At 47.1% G+C, this 26,635-nt stretch overlaps 1 protein-coding gene across 1 annotated transcript; it reads left to right on the plus strand.

Annotated features, from left to right (window-relative positions):
• Positions 1–46: 46 nt before the first annotated feature.
• On the plus strand, positions 47–26,635 carry MORF4L1 (mortality factor 4 like 1). Its single transcript, XM_081964943.1, has 13 exons — positions 47–186; positions 322–368; positions 523–590; positions 1,504–1,590; positions 5,301–5,381; positions 6,422–6,484; positions 7,724–7,749; positions 9,541–9,629; positions 10,361–10,462; positions 10,606–10,694; positions 11,586–11,758; positions 12,605–12,689; positions 25,895–26,635. The coding sequence occupies exons 1-13, from the start codon at positions 147–149 to the stop codon at positions 25,977–25,979; spliced, it is 1,035 nt and encodes a 344-aa protein (XP_081821069.1). The 5' UTR covers positions 47–146; the 3' UTR covers positions 25,980–26,635.

Genomic DNA, 26,635 nt, shown 5'->3' on the forward strand with positions numbered 1-26,635 from the left:
TCGGAGGAGCCGCCCCCTCCGGCGGACTACCGCTCCCGGCATGCCCCGGGGCCGTGGGCGGGGCTCCGTGCGCAGGCGCACCGCTTCCCCTCTTGCCATAATGCGGCGGCGGCGGCGACGGGAGGGGGAGGCCGAGTCGCTCCTAAATGGCGCCCAAGCAAGACCCGAAGCCTAAATTCCAAGAGGGTGAGAGGCGGCGCGGCCTGGCGGGGGCGGGCTTTCCCCCTTGGCCGCGGGGCGGGCGGGCGGGCCACCCTCCCTGCCTCCCTCCGCGGCTCCCGCGCCGGCCCGGCCCGGCCACTAACGCCCGTTTCCGCGCAGGTGAGCGGGTGCTGTGCTTCCACGGGCCTCTCCTGTACGAAGCCAAGGTACGTGGCGGCCCTTCCTTCGCGCCCACCCCGATGGGAGACCGCCGGGCTGCCCCGGGCTGCCGGCTCGGCCGGGCGCGGAAGAAGGCCGCGGGTCTCCCCGGAGCCGAGCCCTGCCTGGCGGCCGCCCCCCTAACGCCTCTCCTCCCCCCAGTGCGTGAAGGTGGCCATCAAGGACAAGCAGGTGAAGTACTTCATCCACTACAGCGGCTGGAACAAGAAGTGAGTCCCCGCGACGCCCCCCCCCCGCGACGCCCCCCCCCGCGACGCCCCCTCCCCTCCCTTCCCCCCTCCCTTCCCCTCCCGGGCCCTTCGGCCTCGGAGCAGGGAGGAAAGCTGGCCATGGCCCCTGTCCGGCCCTCGGGAGGCCGAGGCGCCTCTTCTCCTGGGAAAGCCCCCCGGGGACCGTCTGCGGGCTGCCTCCTTGGCCTCGGAAGCGGCCGCCGCCGCTTCTGTCGCCTGGACCCTCGGCGGACAAGTCTGCCCCCCTCCGAGATCTTCAACTGTTTCCCCCAGTCTTCCTCCTCCTCCTCCTCCTCCTGGGCCCTTTTCATTGCTCTTCCTCTGTACAGGCTGTCAGTCTTCCCCCCTCGGAACTCTTCTGGAAGTGATTTCTCTAATTCAAAATATTGCACTAGAGCTTAACTTTCCTTGATGAAAAATAGAATTCATAGGATTGTACATAGCTGAAAAATGGGTTACAGGGAGTCCTCGACTTACACCCACAATTTCCATTTCTAAGAAAGATGTTTCTTAAAAGTGCCACAAGTGACCTTAATCCCCCCCCCCCAATAATTGCTAGGCTGGGAAGGTGATTGCACAATCATACCATGTTGCAACTGTTATGAGCACGTGCCTGTTGTCAAGCGGCTGAATTTTGATCACATGGCTATTGGGTTGATACAATAGTCATAAGTGTAAATCAGATTGTAAATCATTTTTTTCAGTCCTATTGTAACTTTGAAGGTCACTAAATGAATGGTGGTAAATCAAGGATTACCTATAATTTGGTTCTGATTTAGGTGTTAGGGTTATTCTAGCTACTGTATCCTTAGCCAGAAATAAAAGTTCCGCCCATTTGATGAACTTAACAGCCCTGGTTAGGTGGTCCAAAAGCTGTCCCGTTTTCTTTCAGCTGGGATGAATGGGTTCCAGAAAGCAGAGTCCTCAAATACGTCGACACCAATCTGCAGAAGCAGAAAGAACTTCAAAAGGCCAATCAGTAAGTATTATCTAATAGAACCATTTCTGTGCATCCAGCAATTTTGTTGCCAGGTGAGAGGCATCTGAGGCAGGACTGAGACTTAATAAGAGACTCTCAACAACAGGAGGCTCAGTTTCCTCATGGAGACTTGTGATTACTAACACAATTGACAATTATTTGCCATTTGTAGTGTGTTCACCCAGTATGTTCATACCTCAGCATTTGAATGGCACCAAGTGCGATATTTTTAGGTGCTTGTTAAAGCATGCAGGATCAATCTGAGAGTTGGGGGGAAAACAGATCCAGGAAACTAAAGACCAATCAGCCTGACAGCAGTACCTGGAAAGATCCTGGAAAAGATAATCGTGCAGCAGATCTGCGAACATTTAGAAGCAAGCAAAGTTATAAACAGAAACCAATATGGGTTTGTCAAAAATAGTTCATGCCAAACAACTCTTATTTTGTTCTTTGACAAAGTGACCAAATTAGTGGACCAGTGTAATGCTGTGGACATAGTATATTGGATTTCAATAAGTCATTTGACAAAGCAGATTACAGCCTTCTTGGTAAATTACAAAAATGTGGGATAGACAACACCGCCAGATGGATTTGTAACTGGCTGACAAACAGCACACAATGTGTAGTGCTTAATGGCACTGCATCTACATGGAGGGAAGTAAGCAGTGGGGTACTCCAAGGTTGTTCTTTTAGGACCAGTACTCTTCAATATTTTCATAAATGATTTAGATGATGGAACAAAAAGGGAACACATCAAATTTGCAGATGACATCAAGCTGGTAAGAATTGGCCACCCCCCAGAAGGTAGGATCAAGATCCAGTTGGAACTGGACAGACTTGAAGACTGTGCCCTAACTAACAAAATGAAACTCAAGTGTAGAGAAAAGTCAGGTTTTACACTTCGGCAAAAAAATCCTGATTTACATGTATAAAATTATTTATTTTATTTATTTATTTAGTTTGTCACTCATGTACAAGATTACCGGAATAAGAATAAACATGAATAAGAACACAGGAAATGGGTACAAATAAATGGGGACAGTAGGACAGGGGCGTTAGGTGTGCTGGTGCACTTATGCACGCCCCCTTTATGGATCTCTTAGGAAAGGGATGAGGTCAACAGTAGACAGTTTAAGGTTAAAGTTACAGGGGGGGGGGGTGAGGATGTAACAACGCAGTCAAGTAGAGCATTCCAGGCATTGACCGCTTTGTTGCTGAAGTCGTATTTTCTGCAATGGAGTTTGGTGTGGTTTACCTTGAGTTTATATCTGTTGTGTGCTCGTGTATTGTTGTGGTTAAAGCTGAAGTATTCATTGACAGGTAGGACGTTGTAGCAGATAATTTTATGTACTACGCTTAGGTCAGACTGTAGGCGGCGTAGTTTTAGGTTGTCCAAGCCCAAAACTTTGAGCCTGGTGGCATAAAATATTCTGTTGCAAGTACAGGAATGGAGTACTCTTCTCGTGAAATTCCTCTTGACTCGCTCAATTGTGTTAATGTCTGATATACAGTGCAGATTCCAGACATACGAGCTGTATTTGAGAATTGGTCTAGAAAAGGTGAAGCTTGGCTCAGGCAATGACAGAGAGAGATTTTGGAGTCCTAGTGGACAACCACTTAAATGGGAGCCAGCAGTGTGCTGCAGCCACCAAAAATGCCAAGGCAATCCGAGGCTGCATTAACAGAGGTACAGAATCGAGATCATATGAAGTGTTATTACCGCTTTATAAGACTTTGGTAAGACCACACTTGGAATATTTGCATCCAGTTTTGGTCATCACAGTATAAAGATGTTGAGACTTTGGAACGATTGCAAAGAAGAGCAACAAAGATTAATGGGGGCTAGAGGATAAAATGTATGAGGAATGCTTGTGGAAATTGAGTATGTTAATTTAATTAAAAGAAGGACTAGGGCAGCAAGATAGTGTTTCAATGTCTCTGATTGCCACAAAGAGGAGAGGGTCAATGTATTTTCCAAAGCACTAAAAGGCAGGACAAGAAACCATGGATGGAAACTAATCAAAGAGAGAGGCAATCTAGAACTAAAATAAATTTACTGACAGAACACTTAAGCAGTGGAAGGGCTGGCCTTCAAACGTTGTGGGCGCCTCATCACTGGAGGCTTTTAAGAAGAGGCTGGACGGCCATTGGTCTGAAACGATATAAGGCTGCTTGCTTGAGCAGGAGGATGGACTAGAAGACCTCCAAGGTCCCTTCCAACTCTGATGGTGTTCTATGAGGTACAGATTGAGGTTTTTAAAACATTTTAATGTTTAAAAGCATTTAAGCTACAGCAGTTCTATACTTCTTTATTCTTAATCCTTTTTCTACAAAACCCTAGCAGTGAATTTCCAAGGAACCCCGACAAAAACACTACCTTGCATTTTTGTTGACGCTGCCACTAGTTTATCAGGTATTTTGAGTTTATGATGATTTCTAGGATGCTAAAAATAGCTTGCTTTTAAGGAGGTGAGCTGCCCAGAATGCACCACTTTGACAGCCAAATTAGATTGGGGGGGGCTTTACTTTGCACTAGAGGAACAAAAGGCCACCTGCTGCCTCCTTATTTGACAGAAGAGAAGCAATCAGTCCAGCCTGTTCTAACAATGGTGGGAACCCAGAATGCCTCCATTTCCACCCCCTGCCTGTTGTTCGGCTTTTGCCTTCTTCTAGAATACAATGGTTCGTGGTTCAGAGTTCCCTGCTTAACTGCTTGTTGTTTCCTTTGTCCTCTTTCTCATATTGTTCAATATGTTATTCTTTGACATCCTGAGAAAGTAAAACATCCGTAATCCTTTAAACTGTTATGCCTTGATTTTGTTTTAATTTTGGGGATGATGTGAGCATATGGCAAGAAACAAAACCAAAAATAATAATTTTAAAATGGCCTGGTAGTAACCAAGAATAATTTTCAAATAGGGTTAGTAGGTATGTCTTACTTTTTAGTTCAGGGGGATAAATACCTTTATTGTCTATTAAATATGCTTCTCTTTCTGGAAGAGATCAATATATTTTGGTTTGTTAGTTGCTGTTTTGATTATGTTACAGTCCAGTAGTTTCTGTCGTGTGGCTCCATAGGATTCTGATACTCTACATCCCATTTCCAGCTCATCTAGTCTCTGCAGGGTTTATTTGTTTTCTATTTATTAAATGTATTTGGCGCCCATCTTGTTTCGAAGAGACGTGTTTGGTGGACACCCCACCCCCACCCCACCCCCAAACCTGGCTGCCTCCTTCTTCGTGGGCAGCCCCTTGGCTGATGTGCAAAGATTACTTTGAGTTACAAGTAGATACTCCCTGTGGAGGAAGGTTAGATTGGGAGGGAGCTTAAGTCCTTTACTTAGAGGTTAGACTGCTTTCCCAGTTTTTCTCAAGCCTATAATCCCTATCTTGGTTTTAGGTAAAAGAGTTAAAGAGTCTTATGTTTATGAGAGTAGTCATTTTAACTGACTTTATTTCATTTAAGCTGCAATCCAATAATGATTGTGATTGCACACATTGTGGTTTGGTACCCCTCCTGCCTTGTTCTTGGAATAAGAGGGCCACATGGTCCTTCAAAGAAGTGCAAAGTCCTCTCAAACCACCAGCAGGAGAAGCCAAGAAGCTTCTTTGGAAGGTGCTGCAATCCTTTTCCTAATGCACTATTTGCACGCTTAGAGAAAGGTGCCTGTGTGTCTAATTAAAACATCTTTGCTTCCTTCCTTTGAAAGGGAACAGTATGCAGAAGGAAAGATGAGAGGGGCTGCTCCAGGCAAGAAAACGTCTGGACTCCAGCAGAAAAATGTTGAAGTGTAAGAAAATCTTATTTTATTTTATTTTTCTTTGAACTCTTTCATCTAGGAGATCATAATCATATATTCACATCCTAAAATGACTGCCTGTGTTTGGATATTGCATCAGAAAATGCAGTTTTTGTATGTCTGTTCTGAAATCTTTGTTCTTTAAATGGTTGTTAGGTGAATATAAAGGAGCCCCTTCCAAGCCTCTTTCCTATTATAGTTATGTTTAGATCTATGGATCTCCGAGTAAATGTGTAGATTTCATGTGGAAGGCTCTTATTATCACATTATAAGCCACATACATTTTGCATTGAGCAGCAACCTGCCATCATTTGGAGCTTGGATTCCAACAACTTTTAATGTTTAGGCAGTTTAGACAATTTAGCTGTTGGTGGAATTTTCCTCACATTTCTTTACGTGCGGGTCACTTTTCAAATCTGGAAATCTTTAATGTTTAGATTAGCTGATGACAGAGAATTCCTGAGTTATGAATCCTGGGGTCCGTTTCTGCCTGGGCATCCTAAATGGGCCTCATTTGGATGGAGCGATCATCTGGATATTTCCTTTCAGAACGATGAATTTTAGGTGACTTCAGCTAGTTTTCACGAAGTAGAATGTTATGAGCAAACTTCCCTATTGTCACTTCTAGAATGCTGCATAGTTTCTTGAGTCTGGATCTTCTCTCTATGTAGAACTCTGTTTAGGTAATCACCAGTGGCAGTTACAGTACTGATACTGATTTCAAAGGGAATTGTTTGTTGGAGACCTTAGCAGCAGCAGCAGCAGTTCCTGATTGACCTTCTATGGAAAAAAAAACTAACTTTTATAAGCTTGAAGTTCCCCTCGGGAATTTCCAACCTTTAGATGGAAAAAGCACAATACAAAGAGTCACTTGTCTTAACTGGGTGCCTTTCTAAATAACGCTAAACCTTTTTTGGGCCTGGCAATATTAGTCTGTAGGATTGTTGTCTTGTTAACTCTGGCACCGTTTTTTCAAGCGACACCGAGTGCACTGATGCTCTCTCCTTAACTGACTCCCCGTTTGTGCCTAGATTCTTCAGGCGAGACGGAGCGCACACCGTTTGCAGTTTGGAAACCCCTGCAATATCGACACGGTGAGTTAAGGATGGAATGGCACCCGAGGATCTGCATCGTAAAGCCCAGATTCCGTTGCTTCTTTAGATTTTCTGTGCAATTGAGTTAAAACTGTCTCTGTAATAGGATGAACTTCTTCAAATGTAATGGCATACAGGTGGTCCTTGACTTAACAATCATTCATTTACTGACCATTCAAAGTCATAATGGCACTGAAAAAAGAGATTTATGACCATTCTCACACTTATTACTGTTGCAGCATCCCCATGGCCGCCTGATCAAAATTTGGACCCTTGGCAACTGGCATGTATTTATGACAGTTGCAGTGTCCCAATATCATGTGATCACTTTTTGTAACTTTCTGGCAAAGTTAATGGGGAAACTAAATTCAGTTAACAACTGTGGCAGGAAAGGTTGTAAAACAGGGCAATATTCACTACCTGTCTTGTTTAGCAATGGATATTTTGAGCTCAATTTGGTTATAAGTAGAGGACTACCTGTATTATTCCTTGAATTTTACTCAGCCGAGAAGACACTATTGGAATTCAGAATTTATAATGACTCAAAAGTGTTCTTCATGAGTTTTCCTCCTTAGATAATCAGTGGATTGTCCCCTTTTAAACTGACAAACTTCAATTAATTCTAGATCTGCAAATTATGAATAATATTCAGATGTTGCTCTACTACATGATGGAGTAACAACTCCCAAACTGAGTGGAAGTTCAAGCAAAGTCCAACTTATGCTATGAGTATAGAATGTTGATGAAGTTAGGAAAAGCAACAAGCTATTCCAATCAGCTGGCATAATCAAGAAATTCAGTTACTGCTATGCAGAATAATAATTAACTGTATTTAACATCCTTAAGTGTTTGGTGGTGTATGATTCAAAATTTTCATTAAATGGTAAAGAACAATTAGGCTGGAATAGAATGAAAACTGCTGCCACAGAGTACTCTTACATTGCTAGTAATATTTGTTTTGATTCTATGACTACAGGTGGAGGCCTGACAAATGTAGGCTCTTTAGTTGGTTAAATTTTGTATTTTGCTAGTAGTAGTAAGAATTCATCTTCAAACAGTTGTGCAAAATGTGTCCTTTTAAAATGTGGGCTTTGGAAAGCAGCATTTCAATTAATTCTTAGCTAGAACTGTTAAGAGTTAGTCAAACTGATACAAGTGATGAGAAAACAATAAAAAAGAAGTAAAGTCAGTGGAACTGTTTTGCACAGGGAATAACAGGTCTCCTTTTCTCTTTGGCAGGAAGACCAAAAAGAACAAACAGAAAAGTAAGAATTATTTTACTTTTACAAGGCTCTTGAATATTTATCCCAGAGGAGAGATTTTAAAAATGTGGAAAGTAACTTAACTTGCCTGTCAAAATGATTCTCAAATTAAACTCGGTACAAAGAAATTTGTGTTTGCTGCAGAGAGAATATTAAACGTCACCCAATGCACATCTGTACTCAGGGTGGAATTGAGGTCTTGCCTATACTTTACTTTTAACTCCACACTGGCTCTCACAAAGCTGGTAAGCTGTTTTCAGATTTAAGGCATTCCATTTGCTCTTTAAGCTCCTCAACACACATACCCCGCCAAGATAATTATAATTTTTTATCCTCGCTTGATGGAAAGGGGCCCTCTGAGGTCATAGAATAGTGGAAAGTGTCCCCTAGGGTGTGCTTTTTGCATTTCTGTGTTAGGCCTTCTAGCAGTACAGATAGTCCTTGACTTACGATGGAACCAGAATTTCTATTGCTAAGTGACATGGTTGTAAAGCATGACTGCATTGTTTAGCAATGGCAGTCCCTGAAGTCCTGATTGCTGCTCTTAACCAAATCCCGCTGTTGTTAAGTGCAGTAACTTCCTGCTGGCTACCTACAACCAAAGTCAGCAGGGAAAACAGCAGGAAATTGTGAGTGCCAGGCCTGTAGACAGGCAAGTAGCTGCTCTGAGTTGGGGAACAGAAGAGGTATGTCATGCAGGGATGCAAGAAAGGGTTGGGGAAGGTGTGTGTGAGAAGGTGTGCAGGGCAAAGCAGGGAGGGTATGTGAGAAGTGCCATATGGATTGGGGAGAATGGGTGGGGCTGCAGGAGTGGGGGGATACCTGGGAGGATGGACAGGAATGCCTGTGAATACAGAGAAACTGGGGCAGGGAATGCAAGCTGTGAGACTTATCCCAGTGATTTGTGTCCTTCCCTGCTGGCTTCTCCATTGACCTCTGGGGAAGCCAGCAGGGAAGTTTGAAATTTATGATCACAGGATGCTTTGATCAAGTTGTAAATGCAACGGGTTGCTAAGAACCCAGATTGGGATCCTGTAGCCATGGGAATTCCGAGGACCAATGGTAACCACCGTTTGTTCAGCAGTATCATACTCTGGAATGCTTGCTGACCTAATGGTTGTAGAGCAAGGACTACGTGTACCAGTTCATTTTCAGCTGGTGGCAGGGTTGCCTGGAAATCCAGTGTATCCAGAGGTGGGGAAAAGATAAAGGTAAAGGTTCCCCTCGCACATATATGCTAGTCGTTCCTGACTCTAGGGGGCGGTGCTCAACTCGGTTTCAAAGCCGAAGAGCCAGCGCTGTCTGAAGATGTCTCCTAAAGACCGAAAAGATACACTTAAACAAGTTAAAAATGTTGATATCCCTCAACTCTTAGTTCAGATTAACTCGTGAACAGATCATCCGTAAACACATCTGTTAAAAGTGTTGGCAAAAAGATTGAACCTGTAGGCATTCTGTTTGATCATATCATGGCAGAGGCATTGTTTCATATGTATTAAGAGAAGGCTGAGAGAATTGCCTGATATGATTTGGATCAAAAGGTTCAGTTAACTCAGATATTGCATCATTTAAAAACACTTTTGCAGTTGTTCTCAACAATACTGAATAATGGAGCAAAAAACCCCTGTTTTGTATGGAGGTTTTGTTGGTAATTGTTTAAAAGCATTGCATAATGGAAAGGGCAGTCTTCTTTGTCGGTGACATTTGCCTGCTCTGAAGCAGCATGTAGGGAGTGCAGTTTTTTAAAATGCTTAGCTTTAAAAATCACCTTAATCTCTCTGCTTCTATGACTAGCTCCAGGAATTGGCGAGGGAAGTGGCTCCAGTGAAAACCCTCAGCCTCCCAGGAAGAAAAGAGCTCGAGTAGATCCTACGGTGGAAAGTGTAGGTATTTGCCCTTGGCCAGTTGTCCCGGGAGGCAGCCAGGCCCAGCTGCACCTGGCTCCCTGGCAGGTTGCTGTCTTTGCTGGACTTGCTTCTGCTTTGGGAGCCCAGGAGGAAGTTTCAAGAGTGTCACCTTACTGAGTGCTTTGCCATTTCCTTCTTTCAGCGCTGAGGCTCCAAACTAAGTGCTAGGAAAAATGTATGGCAAATGATTGAACCCTCTGATCCCCTCTTGGGGTGGGGGGAACTCCAAGAAATCCGTAGCTTGATTCTTTCTTCTGTTGCTGACTTTTGCTGGTGGGTTCCTTGATGCCTTTTGTACGCTGTTGTTATTGGCACATTTAGCAGAGACAATTCTTGTATTTCTTTAAAAGACCTTCATTTGGAGTCCTTGTGCATCAACCCTTGGCCGACCTTTTGGGTCCAAGGCAGCTCTTGGCCCTTCCTGTTTGGTGGCTTAATTTTGGAAGGTTTGTTTGTACACTGAGTCCCAAAGGTGCTTTTGTTTTTAAAGGCAATCATTGTTTGAGACTCATCCAAGAAACTTCTTCAGTTCTAACTAAGAAGAAGAAGCTTCTTATATGGGAAGGAAAACGTCTTTAAAAAAAGTCGGAAAATCCCGTTGCCTTTAAAACAAAAGCACCTGGATGAATGAGATGTTTGTACATAGAGTTGCGTCCAACTCAAATTTAGTGTCCCAGAATTTAAAGTTCGCATTTCTGTTTCTTCAGGAAGAAACTTTTATGAACAGGGTTGAAGTAAAGGTAAAAATACCAGAAGAGCTGAAACCGTGGCTTGTAGATGACTGGGATTTGATTACCCGGCAAAAGCAGGTGAGTTTGAAATTGTGCCTTTAGTTAGTTGGCTGCTTCTGTGTGTTTCAGCTTGGTGATGGGTATTTATGTTTGCAATGCCTTCTGGGCTGCTGGATGGGCATTTTTTGTCAGCCTCTGATGGTGTCTGGCTTTTTTCTCAGCTCTTCTACCTTCCGGCCAAGAAGAATGTTGACTCAATTTTAGAGGACTATGCAAACTACAAGAAGTCCCGAGGAAACACAGATAACAAGTGAGGAACAAAGGCTGGGCAGCTGGTTGGTCCTGAAGGGCAGGGTAGTCATCTACTGACCACGAGCCCCTGTCCTGGCCCAGCTCTTGGAAGGAAGCTGGGTGGGGAGAAGTTCTCTTGCTTTAGGGAAGCAACAATAGGAGGCTGTTTAAAGGCACACACCCTCAAACATCTTGGAACTAGCCTAGATTAGAGTCTGGGTGGGATCTTTTGCTACCTACAAGCCACCGTCCAACCCTTTTCAGCCTCATCCCTGCTAAATGCAGAGTAGCAATGGCAGCTTGTGTCATCAGTCTAGCGAAGTGCTGGCTCTGAGGGCCAGCTTGTTCTCTGGGTCTCTTCCTAGTAAGAGTGGTAACGTCTGGCAGATCCAAGGTCCTTCCTTTGTGGGGAATCAGGCTAGGATAGGGCAGGCTGCTTCCATCCGAGGAGGTTGCTGAATGGAAGGCATCCCTGGAGCCAGGTGGGCTTCCCTTGGGCTTCCCCTGGATCTCTCTTCCAAGTGCAGACGCTTTTCAAAATTTTGCTGCTTGTCAGCTGTAATGCTTAACTGCAGTGAAATTGAGGGCCCGGAGGAACGGAGCTCCTGTCTCTTGAATGACCCATCCTTTTCAGCTCTCCCCAGCGCCTCTGGCAAAATATATCCTCTTCCTACATCCGTCTGAAGCTCTCCACTCTTAGGAAAACCAAATGCTGCCCTATCCAGCCCTGTTCCCAACATCCTTACAAAAGGATGCCAGTCTTGGCATTGGCCTGTAGCAGTGCCACCCCTGCCCACAAGTCACTGAGCCTGTCCTTTGGGCACACCTGTTGGGGCTCAAGAAAGCTGTCTCTTTTCCATGGTCTCTTACCACATCTTTTGTTGTTGTTGTTGTTCTGGCTCTGCATCAGAGAATATGCTGTGAATGAAGTGGTGGCAGGCATCAAAGAATACTTCAACGTTATGCTGGGGACCCAACTGTTGTATAAATTTGAGCGGCCACAATACGCAGAAATCTTAGCGGATCATCCAGACGCACCCATGTCCCAGGTCTATGGAGCACCGCACCTCCTCCGGTTGTTCGGTATGGATCACACTTTATGCACAAGAGCATAAACCGAAAGGTCTTTATGGAGAAATCTGTTCTGTCTGGTGCATATTTTCTACACATGCCATTGCCTCTGTCAAGATCTTACCTCTCCCTATTTGCATTACTTTTAAGCCTCCTTTAAAGCTGTCCATGTTGCAAAGCTGTAAGGGCAATTGAAGGCCTGTGGTAGCACGATGGGAATATCTGGTAATCCTGAGAGAGGCTGTTTCTTGATCAAGCTTCCTTCATTCCTCTAGATGGAAAACCAAAGGGGGCTTCTGGCAAAGGAAAGTTCCTTTTCTACTGCCTAAGAAGTTCTGACTTCTGCTAATGACTGCTTTCCCCTAATTTCTTCCGTATTTTCCTACTCTCAGGAAATAGATGGGTATAAGATACATAGGATAGATAGTTGGCATAGGTAGTGCCGTGGGCAGGGTGCAGATAGTTTGCATGACTGAGATGCTAAGAACTATTTTTTTTAGCACTCAAGGTCCTTTTTGGAAAGAAAGGGTCCTCATCTCATTGCCAGGCAGCTTCAATCCAGCTGACAGTTGATAGAAAGTTGGAGGCAGTTCTATAAGATGGGCAGGACTAGGCGGCTGGGGACAGGAGAAAGAAGGAAGCGGTTGGGGCTGGCTGATCTCTCAGACAGCATCTCTGGCCCTTAGACAAAGCAGGGCATCAGCCTCTTTCCCGCAGGTGCTCCCCCTATTTCTGAATCCTCCCCCCCAAATTCAGCAGGTACTGAACTACCTCAGCTCAAGTTCAGGCGAAGTCTTAGGGTTGGAATGGTTGCTGCTGTTTTCCTTGATGCATCTTTTTCTTTTGTGTTTGAAACAGTCAGGATTGGAGCAATGCTTGCCTACACACCTCTTGATGAGAAGAGCTTGGCTTTGCTGTTGAATTATTTGCACGACTTCCTAAAGTACGTATAAAGATTACTTTTAACCTTTCAAGAGCGAAGTATGTTGGTAGTCATGGTTTGCAAAGACCGCACCAAGATCCAGGCAAAGCTACCCACCAGCATGGCCTGTCTTGGCCTGGGTTGGTCCTGGATGGTCTGCCTTGTGAGACGTGGCCATTAATTTAGAAAATCTCTTCAGTGGTTGCTATTTTTCAGTGAGAGGGGATGGGCCGGGGGTGGGGTTTCCACCCCAGAGTTCCCTAGCTCATTTGTAGCATCCAATTGGTGTTTTAAAAGGGTGATGTGACAGGGTGGGGTGGGGGGGTTGTGCCTTCCCGTTGGTGTTCGTACTTGGCAGTTGCCTGGACTAGTCCCTGCAGTGTTCTTGCACAGCGGCAGAATCAGAGGGTTGGAAGGGACTTGGAGATCTAGTCCAACCCCCTCCCCAAAGCAGGAGATCATATTGTGTCCCGGACGGATGGCTACCCAATCTTTTCTTGAAGACCTCCAGCGATGGAGCACCTACAACTCTGGGAAGCAAACTCTTCCACTGCTTAATTGTTCTCACAACCACATCAAGGTAGCCTTTCACTGGGGGCTCCTCTAGACCCATTTTTTAAATATTATTATTATTGATCATCGCACAGTCAGCCAGATGTTCGGGCTGGGTTTGGCAGTTTTGTCCACCTATTGCATCCTAACGAAGGACCTGGAATAGGCAGATGTGGATGTTTGATGGTGTTACGGATATCGTTGCAGGATGCTGTTCCAAGTAAACCTGCCTTCTGCAATTGACTAATGGCGAATTTGTCAATGCCAATAATCAAGTGGTCCTCCAGTTGTTTTGGGATTACACCTATTACTATTGGTACTATCCTTGCTTGACTTTGCCACAGTCATTCTATTTCTATCTCTTTTTGTATTTTAGTTATCTTTTCCAATTCTTTCTTTTATTCTGTTGTCTCCAGGCACTGCCACATCCACTATCCAGACTTTTTTGTCTTTCTTATTGACAATTGTTAAGTCAGGTATGATATGGCAAGTGCCTGTCTGTTTGAATTCTAAAGTCCCAAAGCAATTTAACTTCTTCATTTTCTGGGACTTTCTCTATTTTATGGTCCCACCAGTTCTTGCTTGTTGGCACATGATATTTTTTGCAGTTCTTCCAAGGCACCATTGTTGCTACTTTGTCCTTCCGCTGCTTGTAGTCAGTCTGTGCGATCTTCTTGCAGCAGCTTCCCAGATGCTCCACTGTTTCTTCCGCTTCTTTGCATAGACGGCACTTACTGTCTGTTGCTGCCTTCTCAATTCTGGCTTTGTATGCGTTTGTCCTTAAGGCTGGGCCTTGTGCAGCCAGAATTAGTCCCTCGGTCTCTTTAATTTTCCTGCTTTTAGCCGTTGCCAGGAAGGCCGTCTGCTTTCCCTACTATTTGTTTTAATGCACTGGCTATGTGGTGCTTGGCCTTCCCACGCCTCCATTCTGTTCTTCATTTGGTCTTTCTTGTAGGCCAGTTTGGTCTCTCCAGTAAGCCTTGGCATGCTAACTTCAGTGCATCTTCTTCATAGTCCTTCAGTTATTTTTCCAAAGCCCTTTTTTCTTCTATCATCTCATGTACTTCCATGCCCATTCCTTTGCCTTGGTAGGTAGAGTCTGTCAGTGTCAATGTCGCTGCAAGGATGAAATGCATGAGTCATTGTCATTATTTTTCTGATCTTCCTATTCATTGCTTTTAGTTCAGCTTGAGTCCAGTCTACTATTCCTGCTGTATACCGTGTTTCCCCGAAAATAAGACATGCCCTGCTAATAAGCCCAATCAGGCTTTTCAGAGCATGCGCCATAATAAGCCCTCCCCCGAAAATAAGCCCGCCCCCAACTATTTAAGCGCATGCGCAACCAGTCCCTGCCATTACCACTGAACCCCCTACTGGAGGGCTCACTGTAAAAACAGTGGCAGGCGAAGCAAAGTGCTTCCACCTCCCGCCCTTCCCTCCCACGCAAAAAGAGCCCACTGCAAAAACAGCAGCAGGACAGCAATGCGATCACCCCCTCCTGCCTGTTCCTTCTCGCACAAAAGACCACCGCCCACCCCAATGGTAAAGGCAGCCTGTCTGGTTCCCTTCCCCGCCGTCCATTTAGCGAGGGGTGGCAGGTGGGGGGGGGAGAAGCGAGGCACGCCTCTTACCTTTCCAGGTCCGTTGCGTTCCTCGCCCTTTCGCCCATTGAATCCCCTTGTAAAAAATACCTCATGAGTTCAACTTCTCCCCCTCCCCACCTGCCACCCCTCGTTAAAGGGACGGTGGGGAAGGGAACCAGGCAGGCTGCCTTTACCATTGGGGGCGAGGTGGGTGGTATTGGGCCACGAGGCGCACCTCTTACCTTTCCAGCTCCGTCACGTTCCTCGCCCTTTCGCCCATTGAATCCCCTTGTAAAAAAAACCTCGCGAGTTGAACTCATGAGGTTTTTTTAACAAGGGGATTCAATGGGCAAAAGGACGAGGAACGCAACGGATCTGGAAAGATAAGAGGCGTGCCTCGCTTCTCCCCACCACCACCTGCCACCCCTCGCTAAAGAATGGCGGGGAAGGGAACCAGGCAGGCTGCCTTTACCATTGGGGCGAGGTGAGCAGTGTTGGGCCGCAAGGCGCGCCTCTTACCTTTCCGGCTCCGTCACGTTTCTTGTCATTGTGTTCAGGGAAGCCCCTGGTAAAAAAAAACCTCCTCGCGACTTCAAGAAGTTTGATTGAACTCACAAGAAGGGTTTTTTTTTTTTTACCAGCCGCTTCCCTGAGCACAATGGCAAGGAACACGACGGAGCTGGAAAGCTAAAAGGTGCACCTCGCTTCTCACCTGCCCCAGAAAATAATAAGCCCTCCTCTATAATAAGCCCATATTTTGTGGGGCAAAAGAAAATAAGACCCTGTCTTATTTTGGGGGAAACACCGTTCCCGATGGCTGGAATTGCCTAGTGTTGCCCTGATGGTATTTCCTCCTCTAACCTTTTTCTTGACTTCAGTATGCTTGGTGTTGTGAGCCTGAAGGATACACAGGTACTTGTAGTAATCATCTTCGTCCAGACTCTCAATGTTATTTTCGTGGGGCATCTTGATTCCTTCAGTTTTCACTATTTTTCATGGTTTGATAGTAAGTGTCCAATTCAAACTCCACTGCAATATCTTGGCTATATATACAGACAGTGTTGAGCAGCGATTCTATTTCACATTATGTTTTTCCATACAGCTTCGGATCGTCCATGTAAAGGAGGTGCAATAGTCTGGCAGATATTTTTGACCTTTTGATAGCCATGGCCTGAGTTGCTCAGTATTGTTGACAGAGGAAAGAGTGCAATGACAAGTAGAAGCGGTGATAGTGAATCTCCTTGAAATGCTCCTCTCTTGATATTAACCTCTCCCAGCCTCTCACCATCGACCTGAAACTCTGTCTTCCATTTGCACAAAGCTTCTGATGTTTCTACTGACTCCTGTTATTTCTAGGCACGTGATGATCCAGTCATGTGGCAGAGAGTCGAATGCCTTTTTGTAGTCAATCCATGCTGCATTTAGGTTGATCTTCCTTCTCTTGCAGTTTTCCAAAACCATTTTGCCAGTGAGGAGTTGATCTTTTGTTCCCCTGCTCTAGGGAGGTTTCCTTTCTGCTCAGGTGGAAAGAGATTGTTTTCAACTATACGCTGTTGAGTTGCCTCACTTACCACACCAGTTAGCAATGTGAAAGTGGTTGGTAAGCAAGTAATTGGCTTGTAGTTGCCTGGTGCTGCCCCTTTTGCTGGATCTTTCATTATCAGGTAGGTTTTGCCAGATGTTAGCCACTCTTCACCTCATTGTAGTATGATGTTAAACTGCTTGGCAATGAGTTGTTATAGACCAGTTAGATACACTATATTGCCAAAAGTATTCGCTCACCTACCTTTACTCGCATATTAACTTACTGTAAGTGACCTCCCATTCCTAATCCATAGGGCTCAATATGACGTCGGTCCACCCGTTGCAGCTATAACAGCTTCAAACTCTTCTGGGAAGGCTGTCCATGAGGTTCAGGAGGGTGTTGATGGGAATGTTTGACCATTCTTCCAGAAGCGCATTTGTGAGGTCACACACTGATGTTGGACGGGAAGGCCTGGCTCTCAGTCTCCGCTCTAATTCATCCCAAAGGTTGTCTGTCAGGTTGAGGTCAGGACTCTGTGCAGGCCAGTCAAGTTCATCCACATCAGACTCTGTCATCCATGTCTTGATGGTGCACAGCCATGTTGGAAGAGGAAGGGGCCAGCTCCAAACTGTTCCCACAAAGTTGGGAGCATGGAATTGTCCAAAATGTCTTGGTATGCTGAAGCATTCAGAGTTCCTTTCACTGGAGCTAAGGGACCAAGCCCAGCTCCTGAAAAACAATTGTTTCTAGGGTCTCAGCATCTTTTTTGTATTGTGACCAAAGCTGGACACAATATCCAGGTGTGATATCACTAGTGCAGTATAGAGCAGCAGTATCCCTTATCATGATCTTAATGCGATTCCTCTGTTGATGCAGCCTAGGACTGTGCTGGCTTTTTTGTCAGCTACATCATGCTGCTGGCTCATTCTTACGTGATACACTAGGACCCTAAGATCGCTGTCATAATCACTACTGCTGAGTCGGGTACCATCTATTTTATCCCTATGATTTAGGTTTTCCTGCCTAAGTGCAGAACCTTCAAATCCCAGAGAAAACTGGAGCAACCCTCACCTGGCCTGTTCAGTAAGTAAGATATAGTGAAAGATCAGAGGCCCTGAGTAACCAACGTTCAAATATCTGGCTGCCTCTTTTATAAAGTCAATTTCAAACATTATCCAAATCATGGAAATATGTTAATTCTCCTGTGCGCTGCTTGGGGAATCCAAGTGTGGGTTAACTTTGTCCATTAGCCTAGAGACTGAGTTATGAAATTGTTGACCACGCCTCCTCTGACTGGGATAGTTCAGTTTTTTAACTCAGTCCAGCCTTAAAGAGACACAAAATTTTTTCCTCTAGAATAATAATAGACAAAATTAACTCATTGGACTCGGATTCTTCATTGCTACCAAATTATCTTGGAGCACTGTTTGATTGAGGATTGACGGAGCTCATTCGTGCTTGAATTTAAATAATTTGCAGTTTCTCGCGGCTCTAGCGGCCAGAGGAACGTTCGCCAGGAGGATTGCCCATCGGGCGTTTGAATGTACTTTAAAGCAGAAGAGAGTCGGTTCGCCACTCTCAATCCTGATCAGTGGCCGTGGTGAGAGTCGGTTCGCCAATCTTGAGTCAGCACAGGGGGTGAACGACCTGCTTGTTATCGCCTCCCATCCTTCCTGGTTGCTGCAGAGAGAGGTGGCACGCCATTCTCTCCGGCAGGCGCATGCACGGTCAACCATGCATCGGACGACCGTCCCCTATCATTTCGGAGCTTTGCCGCTGCTGCACAGTCTCGGATTACTTTTGCGATGTCATTTTGGCAGCCGGAGCCTTCCTTCCGGATAGAGAAGAACAGCGGCCATTTTTGGAGCCGATTTGAATTTCGCGCCGAAATTATTTGCTAGCACCAGCCATTTTGAGCCGTTAATAGCTTGGCGCCAAAAACCAACAGGAAGGGGCGGAGTTTTCCTTTCACGCCCAAACTGCGGTGGAATACAGAAAGAGTTATTTGTGCTTCGGAGGTCAGTTTGCCACCATTCCTTTAGCACCGTGTTGCCTCATCGCTCTAACTGAGTCAGCTCGCTTCTTTGATCAGTGGTTTGCCCTGTTTTCAGACGTGAGCTTGAGCCTTTCAACTCTCCCGTTTTCTTTCATTATATCTTGCTATGGCCGATCATTCTATTGCCGGAGGCAGCGATGGGACTTCCAGCTCTTTCCCGCTGCACTCTGAGGCCGCCGGGCCCACCACCAGGGTGGGTAGGTCCACCACTAGGGCCTCTAACCACAAGGCGCGCACCCCATTGGCAGCCCCAGATGGAGCTGCCAAGCACAAAGATAGGGCCAAGTCACTGGCCAAGCCTCCTAGGCCCACCAACAGGTCCCCTCCTACATGGCTGAACACCATTCTCCTGCTCCCTTGCTTCCTCCAGCAGGGATTCAAGATTGGTCCCCCGATCTTCCCACGCCCCTGGGAATAGCTGCGGAGGAAGGGGGTTTAGGGCCCCGATCTACCCCAGAACTTTTTGCAGTCGGCCCGGCCACGATTCAGGCATCCTCGTGCTCAGAGCCCACAGCCACCTTCACACCCACGGCTGCAGGCCTCAGACCTGAGGATGGGCCCGACTTTAACTTTCCCCCAGAACTTCACAATATCATTTCTGCTGCCATTTCCCAGGGGGTGGATGCGGAATTGCAGCGCAGGGCCCAGCGCCCTGCATGTGCCGGCCTTGCTAGAGACATCTCTATTTACCAGGCTGATCCTCCCTCACCACTACCCTCAGCTTATAGCGAAGGTTCTATTCTGGGTGAGGAGGACGATGTCGCTGCCCTGGAGTTGTTGAATGACGACGGTCTGGTGCAAGACACACCTGCCTGTTCCGGCTTGCCTTATTTAAAACGCTTTTATATAAAGCTAAGGCAACTACCAAGATGGGAGTCTCCACCACTCAAGCCAGTACTGCTGTGGGCCTTGATTCCACAGAACGGTTTTTGCGGAACAGGTGCAGGAACAAGACATCATACCCTTCCCAAAGCTGTTTCTGAACGTTATTCAGAAACAGTGGTTCCAACCGACTGCTCTTCCCCCACCTAGTAATAGTGACAGGAAGCTCTACGCTTCCACGCCTGAATTGGATGAGATCCTTTAGTTTCCTACTGTGGATCCTCCTGTAGCGGCTTTGGCCTCCCTAGCCTTGATTCCTTCCGAAATTTCGGATGGTCTTAAAGCCAAGGATTGCAAGGCCGAACTGGTCATCCACAAAACGCACAAGGCGGCTGCCTGGGCGTTACGGGCTGCCACAGCAACATCTTTCTTTAATAGGACTTTGTTGGTATGGTTACAGCAGTTGCAGGCCACACTTGCCCCCAATGACCTCCGCCTACACCAGGATGTAAATAAACTGGTGGCAGCACTGGAATTTTCCTCAGATGCTACACTCAACGCGGCCATGTTCGCTTCTCATGCAGTAGCTTCTAACGTAGCATCCCGCTGCATTCTTTGGCTTCCCCATTGGCAGGCAGACTTACGCTCCAAATGGCGCCTATCTTCCACCACCTTCAAGGGCGGCCCTCTCTTTGGGCCTGCATTGGACCCTATTTTAATTGAAACTAGGGATTAGCATAAAGTGCTTCCTTCGACGAACAAGCACGCGGACAGGAGACACCAACCATTTAATAGAAGGCAGCCCTTTCAGGCCGGGGACTGTGGGTACAACGCTGTCCCATACGTCCCTCACTACACGAGGCCATTCACCCAGCAACAGGACAGGGCTAAGGACAGTTCTGGTGCCAGAGACAGGGGTTGCCAACAGGGTCAGCAACAACAGACCCGGTGGCCATTTCATGGCGCCAATAACCGGTCCTTTCGTAGGTACTGGTGACTCACATGAGGTGAGGCCTATTGCCGGGCACCTAACATATTTCGCATTCCAATGGGCAGAAACCCCCTCGGACACATGGGCACTTCAGACCGTGAGGCTGGGCCTCACTCTAGAATTTCTCTCTATCCCCCCAAGGTGCTTCATCAGGTGTCCCGTGCCAAGATGCCAGGTGAAAAGACGCCTGATGGACTCCGAAATCGAACATCTGATTTCCATGAACGCTATAGAAAGGGTACCTCAGAGACAAGAAAGGCTAGGCTTTTACTCTATCCTCTTCTTAGTCCCCAAAAGCTTGGGAGGATGGTGAGCCATCCTAGACTTGAAATGGCTCAATCTCTATCTGAAATACAAGAGGTTCAAAATGCAATTGCTCAAAAGCATCCTAGCCTGCATCCGACAGGACGATCTACTGATCTTGGTAGATATCAAGGAGGCATACCTCCATGTGCCGATACACCCATCACATCGAAGGCTCTTGCGATTCCAGTTTACGGGGCACCACTTTCTATACCGCGCCCTGCCATTCAGCCTTTCATCGGCCCCGCAAACCTTCACAAAGTTGTTGGCGGTGATAGCGGCATCCCTTAGGTCGATTCTTGTAAGGGTCAACTGTTATTTAGACGACATTTTGATCCTGTCGTCTTCCCCAGATCAGGCAATGTGGGACTTGCAGACCACGATCAACCCTTGCAACATCACGGTTTTGTTTTGAACTTTTCAAAGAGTCACTTGCACCCGACCACGTCCCTCCTCCATCTCAGGACCATCATCGACTCCGAATGGTGCATGGTGTCACTGTTCCAAGAGAGACGCCAAAGCCTACAGACCCTGGTGAGTCAGGTGCAAACGCAGTGATCTCTTCCCCTTGCGGTCCTCTCCCAACTCCTGGGGAAGATGATATCATATATAGACATTGTCCCTTGGTTGAGGTTTCATGCACGACCTCTTCAGTGGTTTCTGCTCCCCTTTCAGAGGGCTCACACCAGCCACTCACAAACCAAGGTCTGGTTGCCTCCCAAGGTGTTATGGTCGCTCCGCTGGTGGACATCCTTCCAAGATTCTCAAAGGGTGTCTCTTCAAAGAGCCAGACCGTGTCATAGTAACAACAGATGCAAGTCTATTTGGATGGGGTGCTCATGCCTTGGACCGAGTGACGCAGGGTCACTGGAGCGATCAGGAGTTGGGGAACAGCATCAACTGGCTAGAGCTTTGAGCAATCTGTCTAGCCCTTCACGACTTTCGAGACCTGGTGGCAGCCCGCCACGTGTTGGTACTCACAGACAATGTTGCTTCCAAGGCGCATGTCAACTGTCAGGGAGGCACCAGGTCCCAGGCCTTGATGCTGGAAGCGGAACGTCTTCGCCATTGGGCAGAGACTCACCTGTTATCACTTCGGGCAGAGCACATATCGGGCACAGCCAATGTACGGGCGGATTGGTTGAGCAGGATCACAGTAGACCAGATGGAGTGGCAACTCCATCCGACTCTATTTCAGGAACTGTCTTGCCGCTTCGGCCGTCCCCAAGTGGATCTTTTTGCTCAACCACACAATACACCTGCCGAGATTCTTCAACAGGTTCTACGTACCAGAAGCAGAAGGCACCGGCGCCCTGCACAGCTCCTGGCTGGAGGGTCTTCTATATGCCTTCCCGCCTCTCCCACTCGTTAGTCATCCAGAAGGTTTTGTCGGAACAGGCAGAAGTTCTCCTGGTCACGCCAATGTGGCCCAGACACCCTTGGTACGCTGACCTCGTCCATCTTTCAATCTCCCACCCGTGGAGAATTCCAGATGACCGGATAACTCTTTCTCAAGGGACTCTCATCCATCCAAACCCCCAGCTACTGCAATTAGCCGTGTGGCACGTGAGCGGGCTTTCCTGATTTGTCATCACTTCCCTGACAAGGTCATCGCCACAATCCAAGCAGCTCGGCGTCCGTCCACGACGCGGATTTATGAGGCTACCTGGCAGGCCTTCTGCAGGTGGTGTCGGTCAGTCTCTGTGGATCCGATTACGGCATCCATACCACAGGTACTAGACTTCTTACAATTGGGCATGGACAAAGGGCTAACGCCCAGCACTCTCCGTCGGCAAATTTCAGCCCTATCGACTGTGATTGGAGGCGGCCAGGGCCGCTCCCTCGCTCAACATTCGGGGGTCCGGTCCTTCCTGAAGGGCGCATCTACCCTCAAACCGCCGGTGGTCCATTGTTACCCTACGTGGGATTTACCCCTAATGCTTAGAGCTCTCACGGCTGAGCCATTCGAATCCATTCGTACCATCAGTCTGATTGTTGACCCTCAAAACCGTCTTTTTAGTAGCGATTACATCGGTTTGAAGGGTCTCAGAGCTGGCAGCACTATCAATCCGTGAGGATCTCTGTATATTCCACCCAAACAGAGTCATCCTTCGATTGGATCCGGCATTCCTGCCAATATATTAACTCTTGGTTTCACAGGGTGCAAGAACTTATTCTTCCAGACTTTTGCTCTCAACCGTCACACCCTCAGGAATTAAGGTGTCACCACCTCGATGTTTGCAGGGTGCTCCGTCGCTAGGTGAAACGTACGGCGTCATTCAGAAGATCGGAGGCTCTTTTCGTGTCTTTCCAGCAGGCATCCATGGGAAAGAAGGTGTCCTCAAACACCATCGGACGCTAGTTGAAAGCGTGTATTGCCCTCGCATACGACTGCCAATCCCGACCTGTACCCAGGCGCATCACTCCCCATTCCACCAGGAGTGCGGCCACCGTGGCAGCCTGGGCGACGCAGGCCTCGGTGGAGGACATATGTAGGGCAGCGACCTGGTCATCGCCGTCGCCCTTCATCCGGCATTATAAAGTGGACGTGTATGCCTCGGCAGAGGCTTCCTTTGGGCGACATGTCTTACAGAGGGTTGTATCATCATCCACTGCCCCTGACCAGCCTACGTCCCACCTTGAAACTCATTGCTTTGGCATGTCCCATGCTTGGATTCCCCAAGCAGGTCACAGGAGAACGACCGTTGACTTACCTGAACGGTCCTTCTATGTGCGCTGCGAGGGGAATCCAAACCCGTCCTCGGCTTCAGCTGGTCCAGGCATTGGACTCATAGTCCTGGTTACCTGATTAATCATCTTCACACTCAGAGCCGGTTCTATTGCATCTCTTGGATCGGCTGAGCCTTTGTACAAAACTGAACTACCCCAGTCAGAGGAGGCGTGGTCAACAATTACATATTTTCCTATTGGAAAAGAACTCCCAAGATTTAATATAGAAATATATATTATATTTTTGTGTAAATAAAAACCAAACATACATTGCAGATACAAAATGATAATTGCTTAATGATTCAATGAAGCCATTTTTACCTACTGTCTTGAGTTCCAACTTGAATATCCTGTTTCCTCAAACACATTTGTCAATCCAGCAAGGCTGGAACTGAGTCATAAAGGGCAGCCCTAATGAAGGTGCACGTTGATGTTATCTAGTAGTAGAATAATAATAGGGATGGTTGAAGTTACAACAGGTGCTTAAAGGCGGAGGTTCATTTGTGCCTCGTGCCTTTCTAAAGTGCTTTCAGATAACGTTAAGTTTCACTTTGAATGTAGGAGATGAATATATAAAGTGGACCCAATTTTCAGGAAATTCAATCAGAAATCAGAATGCGCAGAAATAAATGGATTGGAAAAAAATGTATATTGTTCTTCAGGAAGTCCATCAAGACGTCTGCCTTGCCAGTCCTCACCCTTTTTTCAGTTCACCAGCAGCCAGGGCACCAGTTCTTGCTCTGAGAAGTCTACCTGTGGGTTAGAACAATGGGCTTCTCTTGATCGGTTGGGGGGGGTGGTGGCGGCACTGCCCCAGGTCCTTTTCCGCAGAAGCTCTGCCTGGCATGCCCTCCCCCGTCCCAGGCGCCTGGCTTTGGTTTTGCTACCTAGCTGAAGAAGGGCTTTGCAGTGCTTCCTCTGAAATGCTTTGAGACTGATTGGGTGATGCTGTTGCCCAGATGTCAGGCTGGCAGGCTTGTCTTCTACCCCTCTTTACAATGGGAGCGAGGTTTGCCCTTCTCTGATCATAATTCTCTGGTGCTCTTCAATCCTCCCTGGTTTCTCTAGAGATCCAAAGAAGGGACAGGCCCTGTTGTGTCTTTTAGACACGTCATAAACATTGGCTTTAGGAGACAGGAGAGGGAGGCCACTGTAGCAAAGCTGCCCAAGCCTAACAGGTTAACTAGATTGAAACCTGTGCTTGGATTTCCTCTCCCCAGCTTGGATGACATATGCCTGTTTGATTTCACAATAAGTCTCAAAGCCACACTATTCCACAGGTCCCTGCGTGGCTTAAAGCTTGATTTAGACTTCAGGGATATTTATTTATTTATTTATTTTATTTGTTTCGATTTATCAGTCGCCCCCTCTCCGCAAAGGGACCTGGGGCGACGTACAATTAAATCAAAAATACAAGTGTGGCATGGAGGAGGTGACATCAATATTTAACAGTCAAATACAAGTGAGAGCCACTAGGTTAAATAAATAGCAATAAATTAAAACAGTTAAAACAATTTAAAAAACCCAAAATTTACATTTAAAATATTAAAATATTAAAATTGCCAGGGAGGTTAGAAGGTTCTAGTTAAGCCAGGCCGGCTAGTTGGAACAGGTGGGTCTTGAGTTTCGTGCGGAAGGAGGCCTCTTGTCATTTGGAGACGGTTGCTAACTCTTGCATTTATACCTCTGCAAATATCAAGCAGATGCCCAGGGGCTGCTCACACCACAGTGAGCCTTGCTTTCCATCTGCCTCCCAACAGGCAGTCAGATTAACCAGTTAACATGCAGGACGCACACCTCCACCTTGTGCATTGTTGAGATTTGGGAGACGGGCACCTTAGCCCGTGTGCAGCTTACCCATAGCCATCAATCCCTTTGCATGGAGGTATGCCAGTGCCTCTGCACAGTTGCAGACAAGTCTAAATTGAACTTCAGTGCCATCCGTCTTGCTCCTCCTAAGTTTGGACAAAGCTTTTTCCTTTGGGGAGCCGAGGCTGGAGCCCCGCAAAGTACTCTTTCAGCTCACCTCAGGCCTTGTCTTCAGCAGGCATCCTGCTTTTTCTTGATCGCTATTTTTGGGAGGGTAATAAGCAGCATTTGGCACCTGTCCAAGCAAGTCTGATGGGCTGGGAGGTGGGGGTGGGGAGTGGGCAAGGAAGCCGCTTTCTTTGAAGTTTCAGTGCATTCCCCAGGTGAGCTGCAGAGCCACAAACGGCCAGAAAGAACGGAACATTTCTAGATTGCCTGTCTTACTTCGAACAGATATTTAGGTGGAAATAGAAGTAGGAGCTGGATTGTTTCCATTTCCCCTCTTCATACGTTCTCCTCCCTCAGCACCACCCTTTGTTATGCAAAATTCTATGTTGCCACTGCAGCAGCAGCAGCAGCAGCAGCAGCAGCAGCGTGTTGAAGGACTTGAAATGGTTTGTGTGGGGCCCTTCTCCCTGCCCCATTTCCACGGCTCCAGAGAGATCCTTAGCAGGAGGTGGCCCTTGGTCTCCGTTCTTCAAAAGCCGGAGGAGGGATGGTGATGTGGGTACAGCAGTGACCCAGGGGAAATGCTGAGTAGGTTGCTGTGAAGGTGATGAGGGAGACCAGGTCCCCAAGGCCGGGCCTCTTTGGGGTCAGTGTTAGAGTCACACTGGGTTTTTCCTTCCTTTGCAGGTATTTAGCCAAGAATTCTCCAGCACTGTTCAGTGCAAGCGACTATGAGGTGGCACCTCCAGAATATCACCGGAAAGCCGTGTGAGCCGCGTGCTATAACAGCACACAGGAGATGGCAGATTACCAGAAGAGATCCTTTGGTCTCTGCAGCTGCCCACTAAGTTCCACGTTTGTCCACAGTCCCTTCCTTGCACATGCATCTCTGCACAAATGGCAAAAGTGTTTGTGTCGTCAGTTGGAACTGCCACCACCTGAGTCCCAAGGCTGTTTCTTCAGTCCTGAAGGAAGGAAGACCGGCTCCTGGGATGCTTTACTGCAGCGGTTTGATGTTGGAATGTCGCTGGAAATGCACGGTGGTTTCATAGCCCGAACTCCTGCATGCTTCTTGGTCCGTTTTCTTTGGAGCAAAGCCTTACCTGCTGCTGACAGTTTGATGCTGCCGTGTTGTCAACCTTTCCCACAAACAAACTCTGGCCGCCAGTATTGGGGGGAGGGGGATCAAGCACAGATTGTGGGGGAGGGAAGGGTCCTTGTGTGCTTTCTTGGTGTTGGGAGGGTAAAATGTTGTTAACGTGTCTGTTCTTTGCATAGCTGAAGAATTGTGGGATTAGTAGGTGGGGCTGAATGCACCTTCTAGCATAGGAGGAATTTTCCATGGTCCCTCCAGGTGTGGTGATACGGTATTCTCTGCAGGAGATAGGTACAAGTCTCCAAATAAAATTTTCTACTTCAGCTGTTAAA

The sequence above is a fragment of the Natrix helvetica genome (genome assembly GCF_964273705.1).
Source record: "Natrix helvetica genome assembly, chromosome: 12".
Classification (NCBI taxonomy): Eukaryota; Metazoa; Chordata; class Lepidosauria; order Squamata; family Natricidae; genus Natrix; species Natrix helvetica.